General features: G+C 39.6%; 1 protein-coding gene and 1 pseudogene across 2 annotated transcripts in view; both read right to left on the bottom strand.

Moving 5' to 3' along the window:
• Nucleotides 1-15,956, bottom strand: part of camsap1b (calmodulin regulated spectrin-associated protein 1b) — a 29,974-nt gene that overhangs the window by 9,805 nt on the left and 4,213 nt on the right. Inside the window, exons 3-9 of one of the 2 annotated variants that reach the window (XM_063017522.1) lie at nt 10,291-10,553; nt 6,458-6,619; nt 5,631-5,711; nt 1,520-1,661; nt 589-728; nt 406-502; nt 102-270 (exon numbers count right to left, since the gene is read on the bottom strand). In XM_063017522.1, the coding sequence (XP_062873592.1) occupies nt 102-270; nt 406-502; nt 589-728; nt 1,520-1,661; nt 5,631-5,711; nt 6,458-6,619; nt 10,291-10,553 (1,054 nt within the window). Of the gene's footprint in view, nt 1-101; nt 271-405; nt 503-588; nt 729-1,519; nt 1,662-5,630; nt 5,712-6,457; nt 6,620-10,058; nt 10,188-10,290; nt 10,554-15,956 lie in introns of those variants that run through there. The other variant, XM_063017523.1, reaches the window with a different exon arrangement.
• Nucleotides 8,156-8,256, bottom strand: LOC134335782 (U2 spliceosomal RNA; annotated as a pseudogene).

Genomic DNA, 15,956 nt, shown 5'->3' on the forward strand with positions numbered 1-15,956 from the left:
CACTCGGTGTTCATACACGATTAAGCTCTGAGGCTACAAGTGATTGATAACCAAACAAATCATCAGTGTTGTGCATAAAAATAAACATTTTTAATACTTACGAAGGATCAGACTCCTCAGGGTGCAGGAAGTACCTGTTACACACGTCCGGGCTGCTTGGGACAGGCTGAGGTGGATCAGCATTGCTAGGTGAGGCCAGAAAGCTCCGTTTGGTAGCATTGGAAATGGGCACAGTGGGCCGGGAACTCCTGGACTGAGTCATTGCTCTTGCTGTAAGGATTTATTAAATCATTAGGCGTGGAAGGAAAAAAGCCACCTTGACAATATCTTAGCCAGGCAAGAGCTTGGACTTCAAATCCACCCATGAAAATCTTTCATTTAAAAGCATTAAAAAATGTTTCTTACCGTCCTTGAATTCCTGTACATCTCTTGGCTGGACAAACTCAGGTTTCACAATCTCAAACCACCAAAAGAGTTCAGCGATGAACACCATAACATTGTGCTGAAGGACAAATAGAGGAAACATGGTTATAAGAATGTCAGCTGTAAATAATCACAAAGCAAAAAAACATGCCCTAAATTTCCTACCTTGAGCACAAGTGGTGAATACAGCAAGTCTTCTAGTGTTAAATAAAAACTTTTATTAAGGTACTTGTTGGCAAACTCCTTTAGCAGTTGGATATTGTACAGGCTGTCTGCTATCGAAGGGACTTCCTTCAGGCAGATATCTACACACAATGAAAAGATAAGATTATCAAACCAAATTAGCAGGTGCGTTGAGTCACCTTTATTAATCACACTTGCAGTACTTGAATATACAGTATGGTCAATATTTGCATTAAGGCTGTACTGACAAATGTGAAAATTCTGTATACAAAATAGTACAGAAGTACATCTACAGACAATCTAACTCACTGTATGAGAGGTGACAGCAGTAGAAGTGAAATATATCTGAGGTTACATTTATTTATTAGGATTTTTACATCATGTTTTACACACTTTGGTTACATTCATGACTGGTGAGGTAGTTACTGGTTACACAAGATGTATTAGCTCAAGTGTTTTCATGTCAAACACAGTCATGGGCAATTTTATATCTCCAATTCACCTAACTTGTATGTCTTTGGACTGTGGAAGGAAACCGGAACTCCCAAAGGAAACCCACACAGACACAGGGAGAACATGCAGACTCCATACAGAAAGAACCCGGACCGCGCCACCTGGGAATCAAACCCAGGACATTCTTGCTGTGAGGCGACAGTGCTATTCACAGAGCCACCGCTGAGATTAGATTCAGACAGCAGGACAAAACTGACCACTATTGCCATTTGTTCATGTGGCAAACTGATTGCAATGTCAGAACGCGAAAAGGAAAATGTGTAACAGAATGAAGCTGAATCACATTTTATGCACTATAAATAGTTAAAAATCACACAATCTTTTCCCAGTTAGAAATGCCAGAAAATCAGATTATAGCTGCCTGCCAAAATAAAGCCTAGTAACATTGTAGATTGTGTACCATCAAGCTTCATCGGGTCTGGGCAGTAGTAGTGTACCACAGTCATCAGGGCGGCACCATCAGACACATCTCTCATCAGATCTTCCAGCTGAGGGAAGTGAGGAAAATTACGGCCTGAGGCATGTTCCCGTCTGTACCGCACCTGAACAGGGAACAGAAAAGGACGGAACCAGGGGCTTAGCAGACATTCATCTAGAATTGAGGCATTGTTTGCCCTCTGAGTTTAGGTAAATCTAATGCAGAAGAAAGAACTGAAGTATCTGTTTATTGAAGCAGTATTCTATATACAGGAATTATATTTATAGGAGTAACTAATTTTAGCTGTGTATTTCTGATACTATGCATTCAGTCTTGGCTTGTATCGAATGCATACCACTAAAAACCTAAATTAAAAATATGCAGGAGTGGACAAAGGCAGCTGGAAAATCCAGGTTCTGGATTACTTCTGTTTTTAGTGCGTCACTTGTGACTCAAGTGACAGTGACACTACTGACTGTTAGCTGGGGATTATCATTTACTGTACATATTTTTTCAACATATTTTAAATAACATCTTTTTAAACCCAACAAGCTACAATTTGCTTTATGTAACTGAAATTCATGTCTGCAAACTTAATCTTGTTGCCTTAGTTCCTACAGACTGATTCCTGACTTCCTGCAGACCTAAGAGGGTGCCTGTTGCTGTCTGAGACAAAGCAGAACCAGCTGATTGTGCCTCAAGAATATGGTAAAAGTTTTTGGTTAGCATTTCAGTTAATAAATATACTCTCTTAGCTTTGTTAGTATTAAATGATGAGCGTCTTCACTTTTACTCTACATGTGTTTAACGTGAGTTAGACATGACCGATTTAAAACAGCTACATCGGGCTGCATTTTGTTCAGTTTTTACAGGGTTTTTACACATCACCATCATTTAAAACAGTGTCAGTGTAGTGCATAGTAAGTTCAAGCTAGCTGGTTGCTATTTTAATATGATGGGTCGTGGAAAAAAGATGGTGAAACCACATTTTGAGAAATTGTTATTTTTTTAATTATTATTTAACCTAGTTTGACAAGTTTTGTGAAACAAAAGATCAGAAAATTCACTTGCTTGGTGGTAAACTAAGAAGTATATGATTTGTCCACCCCTGTAAAGGAAGTATTTTTGCACTAGAAAGGCAAGTTTAGCCACTTAAACATTCCAAACACAAACTCACAGCTTGACTTTTAAAAAGAAAACCAAAAATACCACACACAAAATAAACACTGACTAGCTTTGCATAATAAAATATCAGGGTTGTCGGTTGGCAATGAAAAGTGCCACTTAAAATATTATATGTAGAAAGTCAATTATGACTGACCAAGAAGTCAGGCAGCATTAGGCATGGTCATCCCTGACTTAGCTAAAACTGCTTTCTAAAATGAACAGCCTAGCTACACACCAACAGAATGACAGCTACAACACAGAGCTGGAAGTAAACTAAAGGTACAGAGTGAACATGAATGATAAGGAAGCATGTGAATAAATGGCAGGCTCTAGCATGCAATGATTCGGTGGTAATAGCAGAGTAAGGAAGGGATGAAAAATTCTACCCAGTGAAATAATTTTTATATTTTCAATATTCCAAACTTTTAATTTTTGTAAACATAGATTTGTCATTAATAAGAGATTGCACAAATAATAAGATTATTTTCATTTGTTTAGCGGCAAGACTAGTCAGCATTTTATGACTTTAAAAATTCCCAATTCAGTGTAGTTACACAAATGCATATACACCGATCAGCCAAAACATTAAAACCACCTCCTTGTTTCTACACTCACTGTTCATTTTATCAGCTCCACTTACCATATAGAAGCACTTTATAGTTCTACAATTACTGACTGCAGTCCATCTGTTTCTCTGCATGCTTTGTTAGCCCTCTTTCATGCTGTTCTTCAAAGGTCAGGACTCCCAGGGCCACTACAGAGCAGGTTTTATTTGGGTGGTGGATCATTCTCAGCACTGCAGTGACACTGACATGGTGGTGGTGTGTTAGTGAATAAGACACAGCAATGCTGATGGAGTTTTTAAACACCTCATTGTCACTGCTGGACAAGCGCCTCATGGGCAGCGTCCTGTGACCACTGATGAAGGTCTAGAAGATGACTAACTCAAACAGCAGCAATAGATGAGCGATCGTCTCTGACTTTACATCTACAAGGTGGACCAACTAGGTAGGAGTGTCTAATAGAGCAGCGCTGCTGTGTCTGATCCACTCATACCAGCACAACACACACTAACACACCACCACCACGTCAGTGTCACTGCAGTGCTGAGAATGATCCACCACCCAAATAATACCTACTCTGTGGTGGTCCTGTGGGGGGCCTGACCATTGAAGAACAGGGTGAAAGACGGCTAAAAAGTATGTAGAGAAACTGATGGACTACAGTCAGTAATTGTAGAACTACAAAGTGCTTCTACATGGTAAGTGGAGCTGATAAAAATGGACAGTGAGTGTAGAAACCAGGAGGTGGTTTTAATGTTATGGCTGATCGGTGTATACATGCTGCACAAATTCTTGGTCTGTGCCTTAAACTTCTCCTGAAAGTTAATGCTCTGAATACAAATCCATGAGAGATTTGACAAACGTGTTGGTTAAAACTTTATTCCTGAATGTTAATTAGTTAAAATGGCTGATTAACATATAAAAAGTGTAAATATATATAAAAAAAAAAAAAAAAAAACTGATTCAAGTTTTAGTCATTTTTATTTTCCAAAACATGATTGCTAAGCTCTGTAGGAGCAGAAATAACCTTTAAAAAAACAGAGACAAATGTGATGTCTGGCAAGTACAGTTTAGCAAAACAGGGAGAAGAGCCAAAAGCGGGAGAGGCATGTTAAAGTTTCTTTCTCAGACACACACAACACTATATAGACAAAAGTATAAGGACATCTCTTCTAATTTTTTATTAAGAGTAATAAATCAATTATAAGAAGCAAATTATACGCATCCAAGTTTGCAACAAAAGTAAGGTCCTTTCCTGCTCCAGCATAACTGTGCCTCTATAAAAGGTCTATAAAGACAGGGGCCCTGGCCCAGCCACACTGAACAGCTTTGGAATGAACCTGAACATCAACTGAGGCTTTCCTGACCAACCACAGTGCTCATGTCAAATGCCAGTCAAATACTTTTTTGAATAAATGAGCACTTACTCACAGATGCATACTGGTGAAAAAGATCATATAGATCATTGTATTTGGCATATTTAACAGCTCATGGTCAGGTGTCCAAATACTTTTGGCCATATAGTATTTTATTAACACACGCACACACATGCACAGAGAGAGAGAGAGAGAGAGAGAGAGAGAGAGTGATAGATAGATAGATAGATAGATAGATAGCTGGATAGATAGATAGATAGATAGATAGATAGATAGATAGATAGATAGCTGGATAGATAGATAGATAGATAGATAGATAGATAGATAGATAGATAGCTGGATAGATAGATAGATAGATAGATAGATAGATAGATAGATAGATAGATAGATAGATAGATAGATGGATAGATAGATAGATAGATAGATAGATAGATAGATAGATAGATAGATAGATAGATAGATAGATAGATAGATAGATAGATAGATAGATGATGGTGTTAGCTCATACAGCATAGGCTTAAAGGGGTGAAAGGCAGATATTGTTGGGTGATCGCTGGACAGCGTGAACCACTGGCTATCAGGGTCTCCCACTGTACATCACTGCAAAGCTTCAATGGCAGGGTGTGTATGTGTGCACATTAACACATACTAATGTGTGTAGTGGTGGAGACGATTGCAATTGCAGCCAACTTACAGGAACTAGTTTCCAATACCACTTTGAGGGAGACTATCCGAGTAGCGAGGGAGGAGGTTAGAAGGAGAGAGACGGGAGGGAAGCAGACAGGAATGCACGGTCAGAAGAGGAGAAAATAAAACAGAACTGACAGTGCTAGCAGACTCCAGAGAGAAAGAGAAAGAAAGGGAGTAGTGACACTGGAAAACATTCATGAGAAATTGTTTTCGTCATACAGCAACAAAATTACAATCCGTCAGCTGCTTCTCTGTGAAGCTAGTCAGGAGAAAAGAAGTGGCTGGAGAGAGTAATACCTTCGGATGGCCGGGAGAATCCAGCAGGTGCTGCTTCACTTTGCATTCCTTTTCAGTAATTTCTCTCATTTTTAAGTTTACCTGGAGATAACCATAAACATATCAGCGTTAGGGGGGCACTGAATACCATCTATAGACGGAAAAGTAAAATCAACTAACCCAGCTAATATCTGCTTAATATTAACTGACCCACAAGTAACTGAATTTAATGCCTCAGCAGTGTAATAAAGCACTTACACCTTATAAAAGCTCAGCAACTCAGGATTCTACAGTAAGCTATTTTGCCAAAGATGGGGGGGGGGGGGGGGGGGTTGGTTAGCAGACAGAAACACCTACATTTGGAAGGCTGGCTTTGTCATTAGCCATTAATAATAAAACACTGAAAATATTTTCTTTTATATTTTATGTATCTTATGTCCGTCATTTAACAGAGCTGCAAACAAACAAATAGAAAACATAGACAGTGGTATTGCAGTATGTTTTTTAGACCTTTACTGTAGGATGGAATAATAGCAGGTTAAAAACAATATGAACAGCACTGGATTCATTGTATTTTTCTTATAACTGTATTTCTTTTGTGTGTTATGGCACTGGAGTGTCCATGTGTGTGAAATAAATTGCACCACAAACAAAACAGTAGATAAAAAATTCTGCTGCTTGAACATACAGGATCCTCTGGTTATTTTACTGTAAATGAGAGATGAGCTTTTACTAATGACATCTTTGTATCTGCTGGCAATTCTGTGTTCTAAAGTATAAAAGAAAAATAATGCCAGTCTTAGTGCTGCATAAGTCATGGACATGGAGACCAACACAATCTTTAATACCTTGTTAATCCAGAAGATCATGGCATCCTCCAGGTCAAACGGGAGCTCTTTAGAAGCGCTGAAGGTGGAGAATCGTTTGACACAAGTCACCACCTTTTCAATGCTGATCATCTCCACGGTGTAGGCCATCATCAGGGCATCGATTAGTGGCATGTGAGAGCTCTACCAGACATTTAAATAAAGAATTAGAATAGCAAGATAGAAAAACCGAACGCTCATTTTGAAAAAGGTACTAATTCAAATAAACAGCCTATATGCAGCGAGAAATGAAACCTTCAGAAAATATAAGCATGCCGATACCATGCTTTAAAACACCTGAAGCACTGCACATTGTGTGTATGTACTGATAGAGCAACCTCTAACAACTTAACTGGTGACTTGTCAACACACATTTTTATTGCTCATGGCCAGAGAAGTCAGCAGTGTTTCTCGACGTTGTTGATATACGACTTTTACTCTGCAGAGCAGAGTCTTACATTGCATTTGTAGACTCAGCAATTCAAGACAAGGGTTTGTTGAGGTATTCCCAAACCTGTGTGGTTGAATTGATTACAGAAGCATGTGGGTTTTTAATGCACAGCTGACTGAGGTATCAAAGGACACAGGCATTGAGTATTGGTTTCTGGCCATGCCCTTTACCCACACAATTTACACAATCAAGTTAGTCAGGAAAAACTTTAGTTTTAAATGTTTTAAAACCCTATGAATAAAATAACAGAAGAAAAAACAACTGAAGATTTAACTTATCTATTTGTGAGGTCAGGCATTGATATTAGACAAGCAGGCCTGGCTCACAATGCCGAAGATAATGTAATAAGGTTAATGTCAGGGCACAGAGAAAGCCACTGGAGCTGCTCCTCACCATGTCGTGTCTAAGTATATCGCTTTTTGCACAGAGGCAGTCATTTCAGAACAGAAAAGGGCCGTTACAATGACCTACCACTGCTGTTTAACATCTTATTGTGAAGTAAGGCTAGATTTTATTCAGCTTAAATGGAAGGCAGGACATTCCAGAAAAAAACGACCCACACAGTCGTCAGGAACCTGAATTGACTTAATGGCACTTAATAATACTAGTAATAGAGGTTTTTTATGTAAGGAAAACTTCACTAACATTAAACAAAAAAAATCCATGTTGTTATAGGCTTGCAAACAACTTCAGCCTAATATGTGTCCTCAGCATTTGTTTCAGAAACCAACAAAACACACCTCACACGATAGAGCCCCTTTTTACCCTCCATACAGGGGCATGTGCAAGAGCCCCAGCTAACAAGTACCTTACTCAGCCAGACTGTCTACAGGCATCAGCTCATCTACAAAACAAGTTACCATGGTAACTCCTCCACCCAAACCTCTTCTGCTACAGAGCCCTATGCAGATCTCTGAAAGTCTGAACCTACAGCTCAATCAGCTCATTTACACACAGTACTTTTAAGTGATTAACACTTGATCTTGTCAATAAAAGCAGTCGCTTGACAATTCTACAAGAGGTCGAGCAAAGGAACATTTATTTGCCATGGTAACAAATGCATAAACATTTACATTTTTGGCATTTAGCAGATGTTTTTATCCAAAGCGACTTACAGTATTTTGACAGTATATTGTCTAAGCAATTAAGGGTTAAGGGCCTTGCTCAAAGGCCCAACCAGTGGCTTGAACCAGCAACCTTTCGATTACTAGTCCAGTGAACTGCTAGGCTAGAACTGCCCAAATTGGTCCTCAGGTAGAGGACGTATCAGATATTCAACTGACAAGAACAGATGCTACACATGATCTTGGCCAAAAGGCCGAGAAGCGAAACGCTGTGCTTTAAAAGTCTGACACAAATCTGACACATTATAACTAGAGATGCATGAGTACCGATACTGGTATCGGGTATTTGCCCGATACCGCGCTCATTAACTCGTACTCGTACTCGCAAACGAGGCTCCGATACTAAACATCCGATACCGTGTCTATTGCTGCGTTACGCCTGGTTCACACTACACGATTTTTGCCATGATTTTCGCTCGGCGGCTGGTCGGCGCTAGATTTGCCGGCTCGGGAGCAACTCGGCGTTCGCTCGGCGATCAAAACTCGGCTCTCGGTCGCTAAGTGTGAGCGCGCGTGTGCCAATTGAGAAAGCTTCTGACAAGCTAAAATAACGTTGTGCACATCATACATACGATGCAATTTTGCTGATTGAAAATATTACTTTAAAAAAAGAATACAGTCCGACCCCATCTGAGCCGATTCTATCAGCACGTTATATAAGTTCGTGGTTCACTTTGGTAAATCATAAGCGGTTCTTGCTTTTTGATGTAGATGAGAGCAGAAAACATTACTTCACAGAGTTGGTTAGTTCAGGATAATCTGCTCTGACTGAGAGAAAACGTTTAGCTCCACAGACAGAACGACTCTGAGTCGGCTCCCGCTCTGTGGTAATAAGCAGTATAATTAAGCCTGAGCTTTATAAGGTAAGCGAGTCACACAGAATGTTCTGTAGTAGTTGGTGTTTATTTACAACCGCAACATTCATTATAACAGTAAAAACGGAGAGATGACTGAGAAAAGAAACTTACGCTGCGCTTAAAATAAATTGACTCCTGAATCACTTATATCGATACTGTGAACAGAGCATCTCCTCTCTTAAAGACACACACACACGTCCTATAACAGCGGTCATTGCTTTTGTTACTGGTTTATCTTCACTGATAGCTCTATTTTGAAGGTTTTTTTCAGACTGAACTGAATAACATTAAACGTGCTTGAGTGCGTGGTCAGTTAGACTAATGAAATATGTCTCCCGTGGGTGAATAATGAATTATTGCTTTAGTTTTAGAAGTAAAAAAAAATCTCGTAATGCCACGCCCCCCGGTCAGGCACTGACGCCTTCCCAGACAAGTACTCACAGGTTGAAAACCGCTGTTCTAACATGTCAGATATCTGATCCAATAGGTATTGGTATTGGTATCGGTAAGTACAAAAATACATGTACTTGTACTCGTTTGGGAAAAATGGTATTGATGCATCCCTAATTATAACCAATCAACCAATCAGCTAAAACATAATGAGGGTTGCAGCTGCACTGTACCAAGTAACCATCATACAACAAAAATGTCCTTTTAAGGTACCCATTGTATGTGGCAGTCTCACATATTCTTGATCATAATCTACCCAAGTGAAGCCCTACTTCAATCAGTCAGCCTTAGCAGCCTGGTAATAACAATGCTGGTGCAATACCAGTCACGACTTGTGTTACTGAGATCCACACCAAGCAAATATGAAGAGTTACACACTCATGCCTCTGAACAATACGGTTTTGTCAAACAGGTTCATGTGGATTAGATTGCACAAAGGACTGTACAGGGTGTGGGCTCAATCAGAAACATTTGCATGTAAAGGGATAAAGCCAGGTAGAGTGAACAGTGCTGATTCACCAGCACTTTCTTTTTTCTTTTTTTTTTTATTCACTGAGGCAGGAAATCATATCAGGCTTAAATAAACTGATGGAACTCAATGGATTCCAATTCTTTTCTGACTGTTTAGTAAAAACTCCTGGTTTAATGTTTGGACAGGAGGGCAAAAAGAATCTATGGGACATAAAGTCAACAACAGGTACCTTATTCCTGCCTGCTTTGTGTTTCGATAAGGCATCTTCAACAGGAAGTGTTCCTCAGAATAAAGGATGCATTCTGGCCATGCAATGCTTCATTTCCTTCATCTCGCTGCTTCTGTTCTGTGATGTAATTTAGGATACAACCCTCTAACTAGCAATGCAGTCTGTTTCACATTAGCCTTTCAACTCAACAATACAAACCCATTATATCCAGCAGTAAATAAAAAACTCTTACCATCTTAATGGGCTGGCAGGTGAGGTCTGCCTCAGTGACGGGGGTGTCATCACCTTCCATGACATAAATGCCCTTCCGAGACAGAGTCTGGATGACTGACTGGTAAGACTGAAGTGAGGCTGCCTGGTCCCCTTTGAGAATGAGGCCGCACACACGGCAGTAAAGCTCAGGGGAGAGTAACAGCCTGATCACAGGAGGCTTAATGTGCTCCTGCTCATACTGGTCTGTGTAGAAGGGATCCCGCATGTCTTCTGGGATGTGATCTGAAACAGGGACAAATGGAGACAATTAGAAACGTTAAAACGGCTGCATCTTTCAGTCCGACAGAGTAGAAGTGGGCAATAATATGAAGGTGACAATTCATTACATTTTGCTATCATATAGCAACTAAAATAATCACGTTTTGACTGGAGTTTTTTAATGTCAGTCATGGAGGCCTCTTCACTCCCAACAAACCTGGTTTAGCTCATGTGTTAAATGTCAAACAAACTCTATAAGCTGGATCAGGTATGAAACTCTTCATGACAGTGGGCCTCCAGCACTGAAGCGGAAAAACGCTGCGTCAGGCACTATAATAACTAGACATGGAGCATTCAGCAATTTTGTGGCTTATAAAGATTAAGCGTTATCAGCTAACTGTCATGAGTGCTGGGCACCACAAGCCTTAGGAGAAAATAACAATTAGTTTCATCTATTTTGTAAACAACTAAATTGTTGCTACAAACTTGTATGTAGAAATGCAGATGCATTAAATCAGGAATGTTAACGACTAATTGATTAACCAATAACCAAACAACAAGTGATTAATGCCCCAGTTTAAAAGGTCACTTAAGGTCTTTTCCAACACCTGATGCTTGATTATGTGCCAACTTTGTTTAAATTAACAGTAAAACTAGCACACATTAAAATCATAAACACAAGCTGATTGGTGTCAGTATAACTAAGTACATAGTACTGATGATCTTAAAACCTACTGCTATAGTCTGTATGACTATCAACATGAAATAATCATTGGAAACTCAATAACAACCTCTTATTTGCTTCAGTTGTGACGTGTTACAACCACCCAGAGATGTTCAAGGTGTTTTGCAGTCATGGAGGCCATCACAAAAAAAGTGTTGTTAAGAAGTAACAAACTTATGGTGCATCAGTGACAAAACCACAACCGGTCAGAACACCATAGCTGGACTGCATGCAGCATCTCACTCTCAAGAAACACAAGACAGGTCCACAGGAATACAGCAGAAGGAATTTGCATAGGCCTGCAGAGCTCCAGGACACTGTTTTATGGAGTGGCAAATCAAAACTGTAACTGTTTAGCCATGCGGTCCAGACATTTGTCTGGTGCAAGAAAATAGAAGCCAGAAGAATACTATTCAAGCACAGGGTCAGTAATGATGTGGGGATGTTTTTTGCTACAGAAACTAGCAATCTTTACTGTGAGACTGGCATCATGGATTTACAGAAATACCAAAGCATTTTCAAGAGGCTTTTGTCATGTTATGCCTTTTGTGCTATAACTGAGATTTTCAGTCCTGAAATATCCTGAAGTGGCCATCTCAGCCTCCATTTAAATCTCCTCTTTGGCAGGATTTAATAAAAGCAGTTGCAGCATGAAAGTCATCAAACCTCAATAAGCTGGAGGCTTTCACACTAGAAGAATGAGCGGAGATTCAAGAAAAGAAGGTGTCAGAAGCTTGTTACCACTTAGCAAAATTGCTTATTAGAGGTTATAAGGGCAAAAGGGTGTTTATTTTTTATTTTATTAGGATTTTAACATTATGTTTTACACACTTTGGTTACATTCATGACAAGGCAGGTAGTTACTGGTTACACAAAATTCACAGTCTGACAATTTTATAACTCCACAAAGAAAGGACCTGGACTGCTCCACCTGGGAATCAAACCCAGGACCTTCTTGCTGTGAAGCGACAGTGCTACCCACCGAGCCGCCCCCAAAAGGATGTTCTACTTTGTACTGAGGCAGAGGTTTAAATAATAATTTACATGGACATTGTTTGAGAGAACTAGATGTTCTAAATATGTGTGAGTATATACAGTATTTTGTGTATTTTGAACACAAATGACCAATTGCATTGCATTATTTTAACAGAGATCTCACACAGTGGAATAAAAGACTGTAATAAAGAACTGCACTGTAATAAAGAACTGTAACTAGGCCTTACAGCTTTCCCTTTTTGGATCAATGAATTGTTACTAGCAATGAAAGTGTGAAAAGGCAGCGTGGCTGTTCTTTACAGTTCAACCCCTCCCATGTAAACAGTGATGAGCTGTGGTAGCTGAGGTCTGGATATAAACATTGTGCTAGAATATAAACACAAGACAGACTGTGCTGTAAACTGTCACAAACTGACCTTGGGACAGTTTGCAGATAAAGAAAATACACATATCAGGAATGAAACACGCATGATTAATTCTGATCAGACAGAAATGAGAACATGACTATAAGAAGCGCAGCTTCTGTAAACATGGTTTGGTTTACACACTCCCACAGGGAAACAACTATTGCACTAAGTATGTCAACAATAAGCAAATACAGAACATGCCAGTGATGTAACAACAGGCCACAAGCATTTGGAAGTAGATAATAGTTGCATGCTACACGTCTATAGAGCCGTGGATGAATTAAACTCCAAATGCCCTGCAACTGATTGGTGCCCTGTCCAGTGTGTTTCTACCTTATGCCCAGTGTTGAACTGGTGAAACCGGACCAGGATAATGCATTTAATGAAAATGAAAAGTTTAACCCTTTAACCTCTCTCTTAAGGGGAAAGAAAGAAACAGACAGAGAAAGAAAGAGATGTACTCTATTGCACTCCAAAAAAGTAACAGCAGTCCTAACCTTTTCCCTGAGGGATAATGCTGAATGTCAGATGGCAGCAGACACGTCCCTTCCCCCATGTGTGCATATATATATGCACCTGACCCCTCTGGTGTACCATGTGGCAACAACATTCATTTTCAATGTTTAATTGCTTGGACACCAAACACAAGCTGGTATATAGGACGTAAAAAAAAAACCTGGCTGTAATGTAAGCTATTGTTTATATGTTTGGCCATAATACAACATGCAGGAAGGCAAAAATAGTTCAGGGAGTGTAAAATCTAATTTATCTTAGGGACGGATTTTTACCAAATCCTTTCAGCCGATAACTGCCACTAATTAATATTTAGAACAATTGGATTACAACCTTTGTGTTGTGTTTCATATTTCTATGGGACACTAAGGGTCTGTCTGAAAACCTAGTGAACTCTCTAAATAGGCAACATTTTACCATCATTTACATTTACATTCATAGCATTTAGCAGACAGACGGTTTTATCCAAAGCGACTTACAATTATGACTGAACACAGTTTGGGCAATTGAGGGGCCAAACTTGGTGGTGGTGATTACTAGTCCAGTACCTTAACCACTGAGCTACCACTGTCCCCTAAGCTACCATCATATCCGTGCTCCCAAGAAGAAAGTGGTCCAAATTCTTAAATACCTTAAAATGCTGCCGTCTAAGGTGCCTTATTTCAAAGCAATAATTTAACTGAATGACGAGTGAGCAGCCAATTCTTCCTTAGTGGTGAAGGCAATCCCAGCATTCAGTGCGGCAAAAGTTTTCTCATAAAAAACAATTACGAATTTGGAGGACAAATGCGAGGCAACGAGCGAAATTCTTTTAAAATTTAACTAAATTCTTATTGAATTTTAATTTGTATAAAAAGAGCACAAGTGTCATCTATTTGCAAATTTGAGCTTGTCAGTGACAATTTAACCGTTTTCGGTACACGGAGGGAGATGTTATTATGCCGCCTCAGCACATTGGTTTGAATGGCCTGAGCCTAACTGTGTTAGCTGCGGTGATGTTATCACCCTAATCACTGTCTAAGTAGTGTCTGAATAACCTGCCCTATAAGTTCGACGTCTTATCAGAATCCACTCTACTTAGGCAGCTGTCTAGGGAGGCGATAGGCACCAAGGCAGCTCACTAGGTTTCCAGACAGACCCTAAGTTTCACGTCAATGCAGAAACATGTACATAAACTGCAAGACTAGAACCAGCTGAGCTTTCAGAGAGTTGGTTTCATATTGGATAATTAGGCAAAATATCCAAACCATGTTGGTTAAGAAACAACATTACACAAAATCCACATGTGCAGAGTCTAGCTGCGACGTACCTGACAGCAGACTACAGATTTCAGCCTGTCACCACTTTTGGGGCAATGCTAAGGAGCTTGAAATTTATCACAGCACTACCTCAGTGGTGCTAATGTGTGTGAGAATTCAGCAGTTTTACCCTCAATTAAATTTAACCATGGGATGCTAATTTAGCCAATTTCTTGGCAAGTTCACAAGTCACAAAGTTCTACCACCTTTAAACTGAGGCATAAGGCAAAATATCCAGACTCTTTGCGACTAACATGCATTCAGACTCCAAAAGCTCTTGTTCAGATTGAAAACTCCAAATGTGGCTATTCATGGTGCTTATGCATGCCCACTGAAGGTGTGGGTGTGTTTTAAATAAGCACTCTTATTCTGTACAGACTGTAGATGCACTGTTAATTGAAATCAAGCATCAGCTGTTGGAACTGAATTAAGGTGACATTTTAACTGGCAGCATTGATCAAACAATGGCTTATTTGTCAGTTACTCATTGACATACCTAAAATCAACTGCTGTTTTAAGGTTTATATTATAATTAAAAGCAGAGTTGTCCAGTGTTGTGGGCACCATGGAGAGGGTGTTGTGCCAATAGCGGATATCTGACACCCTTAACACGCTTATGTGGGTCACTGGCCACAGTCCTTCAGATCTCTGCACTCTTGGATTCTAATGCATCCCCTCTTGGGAGAACATGCTTCACTTCTTGATTGAACAGAAAATCTTGATATAAAAACTAGATATAAACGTTTTAAATCTAGATCATATGAAATGAGAGAGTATAATTAAACCCAGCAGGATGTGTTTGGCATTATCTCATAAAAACCTTGGTTATGTTATATTAGCTAAACTTGTCAGGAAGAGCTTTATGTTACCAACTGAATTATTTATTTTTTGATTAGCCTATTAAGCTCATGATATTTGTGTTAATGTAACTGTTTTACATTACTACAATGTTAAGCTGTTTCTATAAAGCCGAAAAACTTACTGACATGAAATTCAGTGATGCATTGATTCACTTAAAAGAATGCTTGTTAATTGACTATCATGTAATAACAGCTGGTTATTTGTAAAAAGAATTTGGCAAAATTAACACTCTTAACCACATACAGCAGCACCAAGTCCACTGTGAGCAAATCACAAAACACAGCCACAAACCACCTGCCTCACTGTTACTCCACATTCACTGCTCATGACAGACATCATTACAATTAAAATTGATTAACAAAACATCTGGAATGAAGTTAGTTGTCTCACAGATGACAGGAAGTGATGACAGTTCTCAGTAGAGCTGTACCGATCGGGGTTTTAGACGCTGATTTCGATCTCCGATTTCTTTTCAGAGCGATCGGCCGATAGCCGATTCTGATGGGGGGGGGGGATTCAACCTGTGGGGCGCGAGTGCCTGACCAGGGGGTGTGGCGTCATTGCGAGATTTTTTTACTTCTAAAACTAAAGCAATTCATTTTTCATTAGTCTAACTGACCACGCACAC

The sequence above is a fragment of the Trichomycterus rosablanca genome, chromosome 21, assembly GCF_030014385.1.
Source record: "Trichomycterus rosablanca isolate fTriRos1 chromosome 21, fTriRos1.hap1, whole genome shotgun sequence".
Classification (NCBI taxonomy): Eukaryota; Metazoa; Chordata; class Actinopteri; order Siluriformes; family Trichomycteridae; genus Trichomycterus; species Trichomycterus rosablanca.